General features: G+C 37.4%; 1 protein-coding gene across 1 annotated transcript in view; it reads right to left on the minus strand.

Moving 5' to 3' along the window:
• LOC127873906 (aftiphilin-like) overlaps window positions 1–15,276 on the minus strand; it is a 37,387-nt gene that overhangs the window by 13,451 nt on the left and 8,660 nt on the right. Inside the window, exons 5-8 of the mRNA XM_052418017.1 lie at window positions 11,540–11,649; window positions 10,037–10,160; window positions 7,825–7,965; window positions 1,209–1,244 (exon numbers count right to left, since the gene is read on the minus strand). Coding sequence (XP_052273977.1) covers window positions 1,209–1,244; window positions 7,825–7,965; window positions 10,037–10,160; window positions 11,540–11,649 — 411 coding nt within the window. The remainder of the gene's footprint in view (window positions 1–1,208; window positions 1,245–7,824; window positions 7,966–10,036; window positions 10,161–11,539; window positions 11,650–15,276) is intronic.

Consider the following 15,276-nt stretch of genomic DNA (forward strand, 5'->3'; position numbering starts at 1 on the left):
CTCCTGTACTAACTGATTGCCTTGACATGAAGCACAGACAATAAATGAATCATGTTGTTTACCAATGATAGAGTATATATTTGAGCCTCACTCTGTGAAAACGGGGTTTAATTCATGTGCATAGTGTCGTCCCAGATTAGCCTGTGCAGCATGCACTGGCTAGTCAGGGAAGACACTTTCCGCCTAAACTGGATTTTTGCTAAGAATAGACTTTCTTTAAATGAAAAATATCATAAAAGCGAAAAGTGTCGTCTCTGATTAATAGCCTGTGTAGACTGCACCCACTTATCTGTGACAATACTTTACGCACATACATTAAACCCCCTTTTAACAGAGCACAGCCTATTTATATATATTTATAACACGATGAGCAATGTTAGTGGTTAGTAAAACAAGACCATCTGGTTATTAGACAGAAGAAGAGAGAAGCAACAACATTATAAAGAACAAAAAGCACAGAGGTTAGATTTAAGTACAGTCAATGTTTCTCTTTTAATAAACCAATAAAGAACTTAAAGAACAACTTGTAGGTAGACATTCGGTATAACATTTTGGTCACTAGCAACTTCAATTATTACTGATTTCACCCAGGCCACATTAACCCTTTACCACTAAGTGACTTATTTTAAACGCGTTTGTAGTCCCTTAGAAATTTAAATTTAATTAAGACCTTTCTTACTAGATTCAAGTTTTAAAGGCTTCATTTCCAATCTGTAGATACTGAATTACTCGCAGGCTGTTCTGGTTTTATGCTGTTTGCACATAGCAAAGTGAGTGGGAAAGGTGTAACAGTCTCAATCTTAAGATATTGACCAAACAAATTCTTATTGAGCTGCATAACGCAAAAATGGTTCATATGCAATTCACAGCCTCCGAAGCTGCAAAACAGCCGGCCCATTCGTGGTATCAAAAGGGATTGTGGTCCCATTAGCTGACCAGGTAGCTCCTGACCAGACTGCTCAAATCTGCAGGCTGGTCCAGGGCTAGCCTGGCCGCATATGGCATAAGACCCATTTTTGGATGATTTTAAAGCTTAATTTATTTTAAAGGTTTAATTTTCCTTGCGTTATTTTTTTGCTTCTTTGTTCCAATCTATGAAACAGATTGAAACATATGTTTGCAAGAATGTTTAATTTTTTAGGTGAACACATTGACATGTAAGTGGAGAAGATTGTTAGTAGTGATATCAAATAGTGGCATTTACTTGCATTTTTCAATGGCTGAGGGTCTGATTTTGATGTGGACTGCAGTAAAGAAAGCAAAGTATATTGTAAATACAGTGGAGAAAATTATAATATAACATGCACAATAATCAACATCAGTACCTCAAACAAAAAGGCAGAATACTGGAGTGCACTGACCTCAGACTAATGTAACTTAACCCTTTACGACTAAGATACATGTTTTTATGCATTTGTAGTTCCTTAGAAATATAAATTTAGTTAAAGACCTTTCTTATTAGATTCAAATTTTTAAGGCTTCATTTCCACCCTTAGAAACTGATGAGCAGCAAACAGCATAAAACCTGAACAGACTACGAGTTACCAGACTGTTCTGGTCTTATGCTGTTTGCACAAAGCCCTTTTTCACTTTGCTTATGACTGGGACAGTTAAACAAAAAGGCAAAATACTCTAGTGCACTCACCTGAGACTAACTTAACTTAACTGACCTGATATGCTTTTGTAATGTATAATAAATGTGACTTCTGACTTAGCTTTTTACCCCATATGACACAGATTTTATGTGGGTCAAGAAATCATAGAACATTTTGCAACTCTCATAAGCACATTTATTCTCAAAAGAACAAAAACTCTGACAGGGTATGTGATAATGGGGTAAAAATGTACTGTTTTTCTTGTTCACATTTTTACAATAAAGTCAAATAAGAAAAAATAACCTGCCCTCTGTCAGTAATGTGTTCAACGGACAGGAACCATTTTCGATCTTGATATATATAGAGCAAAAACTTCCTTAAGCCATTTTCATGATGATTAGGCAAAAGTGTGACTTCAAGTTGACAGACTGACCTAGTTTTTCACCCCATATATAGAACTAAAGCCTGTGGGCTCCAGATTGTTCACAATGGAAAAGATGACTAGGGACATGCCGCGTCAAACAAAAGACAATCTAAAAAGGCTTGCTAAGGTAAAATAAAATTAGGACTTAATACATTACAGACAAAATAAAGACTTGCAGACAGATCTAGTCGCAATATTATGACTAACATTTGATGATAGAAAATATTTCAGTAGAACATTTTCAACATAAAAACTTTACCCAACACGCAAAGTTCAAAAGGTCACCTGTGAATAATTAGGTCAAAGGAAGAGATTACACACAACTCCCAACATAACAAGTTTATAGGATGAAGGGTCAAATAAGATTCAAACTAGAGCTTTGTCACAGACGTGACGAATACCCCCACATGCCGCATTGACACAGAATATTTTGCATGTTGTCTTCACAAAAAACAGCGGACACCATGCTCAATTTTTAAAACGCACTAAGTGACCCCTTGACCTAGTTTTTGACCCAGAAAGGTCCATGTTCTAACTTGGCCTTAAGATCATCTCCATAAAACTTCTGACCAAGTTTGGTGTAGATCGGATGTAAACTTCTTGAATTAGAGAGCGGACACCATGCTGAATGTTAAAAAACGCACTAAGTGACCCCGTGACCTAGTTTTCGGCCCGGAATGGCCCATGTTCAAACTGATGAAAACTACTTGAATAAGAGAGCGGACAACATGGTGAGGTTTAAAACGCACAAAGATACCCCGTGACTTAGTTTTTGACCTGGCATGACCCATATTCAAACTTGACCTCGACATCATCTAGATATAACTTCTGACCAAGTTTGGTGAAGATTGGATGAAAACTACTTGAATTAGAGAGCGGACAATATTGTGATGTTTAAAACGCACTAAGTGACCCCATGACCTTGTTTTGACCCGGCATGACCCATATTCAAACTTGCCCTAGACATTATCAAGATACAACTTCTGACCAATTTTGGTGAAGATTGGATAAAAACTACTTGAATTAGAGAGCAGACAACATGGTGAGGTGACCCCGTGACCTAGTTTTTGACCCGGCATGGCCAATGTTTGAACTTGACCTACACATCATCTAGTTACAACTTCTGACCAAGTGTGGTAAAGATCGGATTTAAACTGCTTGAAATAGAGAGCGGACACCATGCTCAATGTGTAAAACGTACTAAGTGACCCTGTGACCTAGTTTTTGATCTGGCATGACCCATGTTCAAACTTGGCCTTCAGATCATCTAGATACAACTTCTGACCAAGTTTTGTGAAGATCGGATAAAAACAACTTGAATAAGAGAGAGGACACCATGCTGAATGTTTAAAACGCACTAAGTGACCCCGTGACCTAGTTTTTCACCCGGCAAGGCCCATGTTCGAACTTGGCCTAGACATCATCTAGATACAACTTCTGACCAAGTTTGGTGAAGATCGGATGAAAACTACTTGAATTAGAGAGAGGACACCATGCTGAATGTTTTAAACGCACTAAGTGACCCCGTGACCTAGTTTTTGACCCGGCAAGGCCCATGTTCGAACTTGGCCTAAACATCATTTAGATGCAACTTCTGACCAAGTTTGGTGAAGATCGGATGAAAACTATTTGAATTAGAGAGCAGACAACATGCTGAATGTTTAAAACGCACTAAGTGACCCCGTGACCTAGTTTTTGATCCAGCAAGGCTTATGTTCGAACTTGGCCTAGACATCATCTAGATACAACTTCTGACCAAGTTTGGTGAAGATCGGATGAAAACTACTTGAATTAGAGAGCAGACATTTAATACGGACCGACAGACAGACCGACAGACCGACCTACCGACAGACACGTTCACTCCTATATACCCCTCTAAACTTCGTTTGTGGGGGTAAAATGAAACAGTTCATGATGATTTACTGGGTTATAACAATGTGATTTTCTTAAGAGCACCGCATAGCAGGTGCCAAAGCATTGAAGCTGAAAGCTTGTTATTTAAAAATGATAAGTTAATTTGTAGGTGGAAGCACTTTGATTTAGGAGTCGATGTTAAAGTTTTATATTGGAGGTCACAGTGACCTTGACCTTTGACCAAGTGACCCAATAAATGGGTGTGGAGTGTAGAACTCATCAACGTGCAGCTACATATGAAGTTTCAAAGTTGTAGGTGGAAGCACTTTAATTTTAGAGCCAATGCTAAGGTTTTAGCACAACACGGATGGCAGATGCCGGACGGGGAGCTGGCTATGACAATACCTTGGAGTTTCTCTGAAAACAGCCGAGCTAAAAAATCACTTTAATAATCTGAAACAATATGAACATTAACTTTTAGTAATGCGATATCATATTTAGTTTTGGTTGTTGTTAATACATGTTTCCTAATTCCTAAACCTTTTTTTCAACCAACTAGAACCATTTTGGAACTCGTCTGAGATATTATTAGAAAACAAAAAATTCTGAGCAGGTTTCATGAAGATTGAATACAAATGTGACTTCTAGATGGTTAACATGGTTTGACTATGGCCTGCTACATGGTGGCCATGTTTTCAATGGACAGGAACCATTTTTGAACTTAGACAAAATATCATCAGAGCAAATATTCTGAGCAAATTTCACGAATATTGGAATACCCATATGAATGTTTACAAGGTTTGACTGTAGCTATATAAGGAAAAATTCCCAGCCCCCCTGCCAGCCATGTTTCTCAACGGATCGCAAACATTTTCAAACTTGACCAAGATATCATTGAAACAAATATTATTAGCAAGTTTCACAATGATTAGGCATAACATGTGACATGTACAGTGCTCACAAGCTCTTGCTTTAATTTGACCTTATGACCCAGTTTTAAATCCCCATGACCCAGTTTTGATTTTGGCTAAGATTGGGACACATGTTTTCACCAAGTTTCATGAAGGTTGGGAAATTAATGTGGCCTCTAGAGTGTTAACAAGGTAAATGTTGATGACGGACGACAAATAATGGAAGAAAGGCGATCACAAAAGCTCACCATGCGTTCATAGTGCTCAGGTGAGCTTATTAAAACAATACTGAAAGAATAAAAGCTTATAAAACAAAAACACAATTCTAATGAGTAGAAATAAAGCACTATACTTAGGAAGATGATTTTTTATAAAACAAAACTTAACACGTTCTTCTTAACGCCACCATTTATATACAAATAATTATTAATTACATATATTTTCTAAAAAAAAGTTGCCCTTTTTAGTATTGTTATCTTTAACAATGGTTCTTGTTTTTGATCGAGGCATTTATCTTTGCCATATAACTGTAATTTACGTTGATATATATATATATACCTCGCCAGTTGGCAAGATCAGTAAAGCAAACTCTTAAGCTTCAAGTCTTAATCCTTTGCCACTTAGATACGTATTTTGAGGCATTTGTAGTCTTTTAGAAAGTTTAATCTTATTAAAGACCTTTCTTACTAGATTCAAGTTTTAAAGGCTTCATTTCCAACCCTTAGATACTGATGGGTAGCAAACAGCCTAACACCTGAACAGACTGCGAGTTACCCGAAGGCTGTTCTGGTTTTATGCTGTTTGTGTGTGTCCCAAAACTTTAACCTTGGTTAAAGTTGTGCAAACACTTTTGCATTATTGAAGATACCAACTTGATATTTGGCATGCATGTGTATCTCATGGAGCTACACATTTTGAGTGGTGAAAGGTCAAGGTCATCCTTCAAGGTCAACGGTCAAATATATGGTTTCAAAGCGGTGCAATAGGGGGCATTGTGTTTCTGACAAACACATCTCTTGTTTATTATTATGTGCGTAAAGATAATAGCAAATAAACATCTCTCTGCAAAACAATAACCAATTTCTGAATTTCTTTATTTAAATAGTCCCAAAGCATAGTTTGAAAAAAAAAGATAATTTTGAATTTAAAGATGTTGGGAAACGTAATAATGACTAGCAAAAAATGTAGAAAACGTAGCAAAAATATGGTTCAACTCATTTCAAAGTACGGTAACAATATCAAACTTAACAGACATATTTCGGTTAAAGCATGAACTTAATTTTTGTTCACATCTGGTGCAAATTGTACACTTGTCAATAAACGTTGAAAAAGACTACAATAAATATTACACAACATGAATTATTTTCAATGTTAAGATGCAATAAATATGTATACAATTTGCTTCTGTATACATGGTATACATGTAAGCATCAATGTTAGGCAATTTTTAAGTGTGTGCTAAAGAAGTTACAAGGTGGAAAACGCTGCACTTACACTACATTGAGAGAGAAGTATTAGTAATATTGTTTTCTGGCTACAAAACATATCTCAAGTCATATTGTTAAAGATCACATTGTCCCTAATGAGTTACTTTGGTTCTGCAGCCTTTCAGATCAAAGTGAACGCAACACCAAAATGCTTTTCAACTAATGTGAACTATGTTTGGTTGCAGCAAGCATGCTTTAATTATTTTGAATCTTTATGACTAACAACATAAAAACAACAGTTTACAATATCAAATGAGTTGCATCATGCCAAAAAAGGTCTTATGCCACATGCAGCCAGCGTAGCTGTAGACCAGCCTGTGCAATTGCTCAGGAGCTTTGCTGTCTGCTATAAATTCATGCAAGGTTTCATGATCTAATAAGGGATCAATGTAGCTCCTAACCAGACGGCGCCCATGCACAGGCTGGTCTGCAACTATGCTGGCTGCATATGGCATAAGACCCTTTTTCACATGACGTGGCTCAAATATAAAATCCTATTTTATGGAGAGATGCCTTTCCAAGTAAGGGCTAACATAATGCGAGAAAAGACACTTATCCACAGCTGAGATATGTCAAAAGAAATCACCCAGCTTAGTGAGAGCATAATGCAGAACTATTATATCCGTTGAACATTCCTATATGAGATACAGTAGAATTGCAATAACTCGAGCTGGCGATTTCTCAAAAACTGGTGATAACTCGAGCATTAAAGGAAGTCCCTAACATTTGCCTTTAATTTCTATATAAAAATACCCGCAATAACTCAAACATGCGATTTTCGATGACTCGAGCATGTGTGCTGGTCCCTGAAAGGCATTTCACACCTAATTAACTGGCAATTATTCGAAGACACTTTCTCGTCTGGTTGGTGCTAAAAATATTCGAGTCTTGAAAACAGCGCAATCAAGCAGACAAAAAAAAACGCTTGATTAGGTGTGAAGTTAGTCGCAGTTTGAGAAACACTGCAAATTGTCATCCTTTGAGATGCACAGACAGGGAACTACATATGCTCTGGTCTCTATCGCAAAACATCTTACACCATCAGTTCTGGGAAGCTAATAGGTTGCGACAGTCTTCAATCTTAGACTTTGCACAACACAAGTCTGACTGAATGTTAATTAAATACACACTGTGGAGTGATCATGTTGTTTTTCTTGTTTTTTTTCCTGCGCATGTACGTACCTTGTGTGCTTTTTAAAATAAGCTACATGTACATTGAATATTGTTTGAATATTTTTCATTATTTATTTGTTACGTGTGTTGTGTATGTTGATTAAATTAAATGAATGAACGATCATTCTTATTGTTTAGTTTAGTATAGCAATTTTTACAAAGCCTTTTCTTTTCAAAGCACTGTCTTACATGTAAATAAAACATTTGCGTTCAGAAGTTAAGCATCACAACTGAAACAGTGAAAAAAACAACAACATGGATTACTCGAAACCTGTGATTGCTCGAGCATCTAGGTTAGTCCCGTGCTACCTCGAGTTATCGCAGTTTTACTGTACAATAGTTTTGCACTAAACATGACAATCACACCGCAGTGTGTCTACCTGTGAGGTGGCGGGGAGATCAGGTTTGGCGGTTTCAGCAACAGGTTCAGGTATCAGGGTAGGGGTCTGGCCCTTAATTGGCTCCAGGAGGGCAAGCCCCGCAGCATAGACAGGCACCTGAGTCTTCTTGTGTCCAATCAGCTGCAAGACGAACAAGAGTTGTACGAGAGTGGAACTTTACCGGTCACAGGAGTGATGTGTGCCCAAAACAAGCAAACTGACTTAAGAAGAGCCAAAATGAATGATTTTTATGAACTAACAAATAGTTACAGAATTTTATAGTAATTGTTTTACTTCTTTCAACGCATGGTTGATTTTTATATCAAATACCAAATGGTAAAATACATACAGATTTGAGACCATTATTGGAATTGTAGAGATTATCAGTTACCAGCCACTTTTAGCTTATGCCCTTCAATAAAAGTTTATCATACTAGGTGATGGTGTCGGTGGGGGAAATTATTGTTGTACTTACCACATTACGTGTGTCTATGTGGAGGGTGGTGTCAATGATGTTGGTACTTACCACATTATGTGTGTCTATGTGGAGGGTGGTGTCAATGATGTTGGTACTTACCACATTACGTGTGTCTATGTGGAGGGTGGTGTTGGTACCACATTACGTGTGTCTATGTGGAGGGTGGTGTCAATGATGTTTGTACTTACCACATTACGTGTGTCTATGTGGAGGGTGGTGTCAATGATGGTGGTACTTACCACATTACGTGTGTCTATGTGGAGGATGGTGTCAATGATGGTGGTACTTACCACATTATGTGTGTCTATGTGGAGGGTGGTGTCAATGATGGTGGTACTTACCACATTACGTGCGTCTATGTGAAGGGTGGTGTCAATGATGGTGGTACTTACCACATTACTTGTGTCAATGTGGAGGGTGGTGTCAATGATGGTGGTACTTACCACATTACGTGTGTCAATGTGGAGGGTGGTACTTACCACATTACGTGTGTCTATGTGGAGGGTGGTACTTACCACATTACGTGTATCTATGTGGAGGGTGGTGTCAATGATGTTTGTACTTACCACATTATGTGTGTCTATGTGGAGGGTGGTGTCAATGATGGTGGTACTTACCACATTACGTGTGTCTATGTGGAGGGTGGTGTCAATGATGGTGGTACTTACCACATTACGTGTGTCTATGTGGAGGGTGGTGTCAATGATGGTGGTACTTACCACATTACGTGTGTCTATGTGGAGGGTGGTGTCAATGATGGTGGTACTTACCACATTATGTGTGTCTATCTATGTGGAGGGTGGTGTCAATGATGGTGGTACTTACCACATTATGTGTGTCTATGTGGAGGGTGGTGTCAATGATGGTGGTACTTACCACATTACGTGCGTCTATGTGAAGGGTGGTGTCAATGATGGTGGTACTTACCACATTACTTGTGTCAATGTGGAGGGTGGTGTCAATGATGGTGGTACTTACCACATTACGTGTGTCAATGTGGAGGGTGGTACTTACCACATTACGTGTGTCTATGTGGAGGGTGGTACTTACCACATTACGTGTATCTATGTGGAGGGTGGTGTCAATGATGTTTGTACTTACCACATTATGTGTGTCTATGTGGAGGGTGGTGTCAATGATGGTGGTACTTACCACATTACGTGTGTCTATGTGGAGGGTGGTGTCAATGATGGTGGTACTTACCACATTACGTGTGTCTATGTGGAGGGTGGTGTCAATGATGGTGGTACTTACCACATTACGTGTGTCTATGTGGAGGGTGGTGTCAATGATGTTGGTACTTACCACATTACATGTGTCTATGTGGAGGGTGGTGTCAATGATGGTGGTACTTACCACATTACGTTTGTCAATGTGGAGGGTGGTACTTACCACATTACGTGTGTCTATGTGGAGGGTGGTACTTACCACATTACGTTTATCTATGTGGAGGGTGGTGTCAATGATGTTTGTACTTACCACATTATGTGTGTCTATGTGGAGGGTGGTGTCAATGATGGTGGTACTTACCACATTACGTGTGTCTATGTGGAGGGTGGTGTCAATGATGGTGGTACTTACCACATTACGTGTGTCTATGTGGAGGGTGGTGTCAATGATGGTGGTACTTACCACATTACGTGTGTCTATGTGGAGGGTGGTGTCAATGATGTTGGTACTTACCACATTACATGTGTCTATGTGGAGGGTGGTGTCAATGATGGTGGTACTTACCACATTACGTGTGTCTATGTGGAGGGTGGTGAACAGCTGACTGTTCCACTGTGACTTTGTCCACTGATATGTAAAGGAGTCTACCTCCACTTCAGCCTTCATGTGATCCCAAATCAACCCCCCACTGAAACATTCAAACCTTGTTCTGGGAAAACTGGGCTTAATGCATGGGTGTAAAGCTTCATCTCAGATTAGCCTGTGCAGTGTGCAGTCCACAAAGCTTTTTGTCTAAAGATGGGTTTTTGTTTAAAAAAGACTTCCTTCAACCACAAAATTAGCGGAAAGTGTCTTCCCTGATAAGTCTTTGCGGACACTTTATGCACATGCATTTTGCATAGATTTCCTAGAAGGAAGCTTACTAATTACCTAGGTCAACACAAGATGGCAAAGATGTCCCTAGACTGCTTATTTGTGCTGTCGAAAATTACCAGTTTCAAATCCAGAGGCAGAATTTGAACAATCATTATATAGGATCACAAGCTAAATGTTTTGTGTTTCCAGAGATATTTTTGTAAGTTGTACACAAGTGAGCATAAAAGCGCATCGAACATCTGTTAATATCATATTTCTTAACAGCAAAAAAAGTAGATTGATAGCTTTAGTACAAGCTTTTTCAGAAGCTATTCTAATTCATTAAATAATATATGAGTATTGATAGCTTACGTACACAGTATTGATGTTAACTTCACTAAATGAAAAAGTATGCAACATATAAAAGCAACATGTCAAGGGACATAAGAAAATATTTGAGGTGGTAAGCAAAGTTTAACATTCCAAGGCTCACGCTCACACCCTCGCCAGGGTGAGTAGGATAGCTCCACTATATATATTTTATATAAAATAGTCCAGCTAAAATTATCCAGTATTCAAAAATATATAATTTGGATGCAAAATCTCAAGTAAAAGGACATCATTTCCAATACTTTACAGCTGAAAAAGAGTACAAAATGATGGATCACATAACATTTCAGAACAGTGACGATATCTACATTTAATTATGTTTATAATTTAAAGAAAAACAAGAGATGTGTTTGTCAGAAACACAATGCCCCCTATTGCGCCGCTTTGAAATAAAATTTCAATATATCATTTGACAGGTTAACAAGTTATCACCCTTTCAAAGCTTATTACTTCCCTTGGGTTGTATTTTTTTACCTTGACCTTTCACCACTCAAAATGTGCAGCTTTATGAGATACACATGCATGCCAAATATCAAGTTGCTATCTTCAATATTCAAAAAGTTATGACCAAACTTTAACCTTCGTTAAAAGTTTTGGGACACACACAATGAATGAATGAATGACAAACAGACTGGCCAAAAACAATATACCCCCGATCTTTTGATCCATGGGCATAAAAAGGAAAGAAAACAAGTTAAACATGTAAAGCTCAAGAGAATAATAAATCTTAAATTGACACAAAGTCTTTTATAAATGTGCATGTTGGCCTCTATACATGTAATTGTGCATTTTAAGGTAATGTGAACAACAGTAGCTAAATACCTTTCAGCGATGTCTACTTGTTCGGTGTGACCTGACTCGGACAGCACGTTCATTGATATCACGCAGGGGAAGCATGTCATCACAGCATAACACAGCTTCTCCTCTTTGCTCTGGGATAGATGGTATAGAAATTCTTTCATGGGCTTTTCTGCTATTTTAACAAGAGGGCCAAGAGGCCCTAGTTCGCTCACCTGAGAGGAGTCAGTTCATTCAATCTTTACCAAACGTCAAACTTGACCTAGATATTGTCCAGACAAACATCCTGGTCAAGTTTCATCATTATTAACCAAACCTCTGGCCTATGGAGTGTTTTTGTTTTTGTAAGATTTGACCTGGTGCTCTTTATTTTGAGTTGACCCCCCTTACCAAACATCAAACTTTGCTAACAAAAAATGTGACATCTAGAGTGTTAACAAGCTTTTTTTACTATGTATAAATATAAGAAAACTTCCCCCCCCCCGGCAGCCATGTTATTCAACTGACCGTAACCATTTTCAAACTCAACTCTCATATCAAAGAAACAAATGCTCTGACCAAATTTCATGAAAATTGGGCAAAAAATGTGACTTCTAGAGTGTTCACATGTTTTCACTATATACATATAGAGAAAAATGCCCCGCCCTATGGCAGCCATGTCACCGATCTGGACCATTTTTGAACTTGTCCAAGATATCAATAAACCCAATGTTTTGACAAACTTTCATGATGATTGGGCAAAAATTGTGACTTCTCGAGTGTTTACAAGGTTTCTCTATAGCCAAATAAGGAAAACTGCCCCGCCCACTGGCGGCCATGTTTTTCAACGGACCAAAACCACTTTTTAACTCAACCAACATATCATTTAACCACATTTTGACAAAGTTACATGAAGATTGGACATGAAATGTGACTTCTAGTGTTTACAAGTTTTTTCTTTTTTTTGACCTAGTGAACTAGTTTTTGACCCGGCATGACCCAGTTTCAAACTTGACCGAGATATCATTGGGACAAAGCTTCTGACCAAGTTTCATGAAGATCGGAAAAGAAATGTGCCCTCTAGAAAATACACTGTATTATTATGAAAACATTAATAGTCAAAGGGGAGTCACTACTGTAAACTTAAATGCAATATTTATAAGAGTTGTCTCGCATGTTACATGACCTTAATTCATGATTGTTTACTAGCCTTTTTACTATATACAGTGTAAATATAAGGAAAACTGCCCGTCCCCCTGGCAAACATGTTTTTCAACGGACCAGAACCATTTTCGAACTCAACTCTCATATCAAGGAAACAAATGTTCTAACCAAATTTAAAGAAAATTGGGCCAAAAATGTGACTTCTAGAGTGTTTACATGTTTTCACTATATACATATAGAGAAAAATGCCCCACCCACTGGCGGCCATGTTTTGTCACCAATCTGGACCATTTTCGAACTCGTCTGAGAAATCAATAAAACCAATGTTTTGACCAGCTTTCATGATGATTGGGCAAAAATTGTGACTTCTAGAATGTTTACAAGGTTTCTTTATTGCCAAATAAGGAAAACTGCCCCGCCCACTGGCGGCCATGTTTTTCAACGGACCGGAACCACTTTTGAGCTCAACCTACATATCATTAAGACAAACATTATGACAAAGTTACATGAAGATTGGACATGAAATGTGACTTCTACAGTGTTTACAAGTTTTTTCTTTTTTTTGACCTAGTGACCTAGTTTTTTTGACCCGGCACGACACAGTTTCTAACTCGACTGAGATTTCATTGGGACAAAGCTTCTGACCAAGTTTCATGAAGATCAGACAATAAATGTGGCCTCTAGACTGTTTAGGAACAAATGTGGACAGACGGACAGACGACAGACAAAGACCACAAAAGCTCACCTGAGCAATCAGGTGAGCTAAAAAGGACGTAAAACGGACCTGATCCCTAAGAAAACCACCATATCCCAAACCAAAATGTAAAAAATAAATCCCAATATACATATTTTTTTATGTATAAAAAAGGGTATTATGATTATTATAGATCAATTTGCTTTCAAAAACATCTAACAAAGTATATAACTATATATGTGTTAATATTTGCTAATACAAAAAAAAATCACATTTGGTCCATTTTGTTTATAGAAATTTTCCCAATCTGCAATTTAAGCGATTTTGAAAAATCCCAATTTGACCACACTTCTTTTCCCCAAATGGCTAAAAAATAACTGGATGTGATCAGTCATTTCACATAAACATATCTAACTGCAATTATGACATATAAGCATTACACTAAATTTTTTAATGATGATGCACTTTCCTGACATTTTGTTAGGTTTAAGTCTACTAGCACAAAAATATGACAGATGCCATAAAAAAATATAATCAAATGTTCAAATCCCTTATGTATTTAAAGTTTCATATACTTATCATCAGCTTAAACTCATGTAGTTATATTTTAATATAAGTACTAACCAAAATAAAACAAAAACTACCAATGTACGACAATAACAATGTTGAACAAGTGCTTGTCACAGTAGTGCCAATTCCCCGCCGAAATGTGTTTGCTTGTATGACAACTAGGGATGGGAATCGTATCTGGATAACCGTATCGGCTATACGAATATATCCGGATATCCGTATTCTTTTGTAAGTAAACTACAAAAGGCTGTTACCATCATCACAACACTGTGAATACGTTAATTTGCATTGTTTACAGAATAACAAACAATATAACACATTTATATGATTTCTTTATTTCAATTATTTTATTTATAAGAACAATATCAAAGTCGCAAAATATGTCATTTCTTTTTTTTTTAAACACACATCGTTAAACTAAAACAAAAGCAAACTACGTTATAAACATTCTACATACAGATTATAAATTCAGTTCGATTTCATTTTTATTCGCTAAGATGCACTGACCTAAGGTTTTCGTTCATAAAAATATTTGCTTCGACTAAGTCGCTATTTAGTATGTTCCTTAACTTGGCAAGCCGCCCGACAAGAACATGCGCTCAATAAACCTATGTTGCTGGAACTGCCAGAATACTTTGGTAGTTTAAGAAATCGAGATTCATATACTCTTTTTTAACAGATAAATATTGACTGACCAATTGAAAAACTTTTATTTGATTTGGCAGAAATAATTTTTCGAGACTTTTGCACCCGTCCATTGAAGCCAAGTAGCCAATTGGTGTCAATTATCGGTAAGTAAGGACCATAAAACAAAACAGGGCGGTGTAAGTTGTCAGTTATGCAACTCTCCATTATCACCAAGGTGATTGGGAACTGGTAGAGGCACTCGCTGAGCAACAACTAATTAACGGATTTATGTCAGTCTGTCAACGATGTCTGGTATACAGATTAACATCGAAATATACGATGAGGATCATAGTTTGCATAACAACAGGGGTAATATCTTTTAATCAAGTATTCATATCCTCTTTTACGATTCGGATACTTGAACTGTATTCGGATATGCGGATATCCGGATAAACGTTACCATCCCTAATGACAACATTTGTTTCAGAGAGTAGAATAATATTTGTAAAACAAATAAAGGGAGATAATTAAAAAACTATGGCTGAAAGAGTTATGGTTCATTTTCACTGCAACTCTCCTAGTTGCCATCTGTTCATATTTCTAGTTTCCAGTAAATCCCTTCAGTAGATTTAGAGTCATGCTCCAGACAAAAAATTAATTTGTAATTAATTTGTAATTAAAAAAAGGGAGATAATTAAAAAACTAAGGTAGATAGTGTTATGATTTT

This window comes from Dreissena polymorpha, chromosome 3 (genome assembly GCF_020536995.1).
Source record: "Dreissena polymorpha isolate Duluth1 chromosome 3, UMN_Dpol_1.0, whole genome shotgun sequence".
Lineage (NCBI taxonomy): Eukaryota > Metazoa > Mollusca > Bivalvia > Myida > Dreissenidae > Dreissena > Dreissena polymorpha.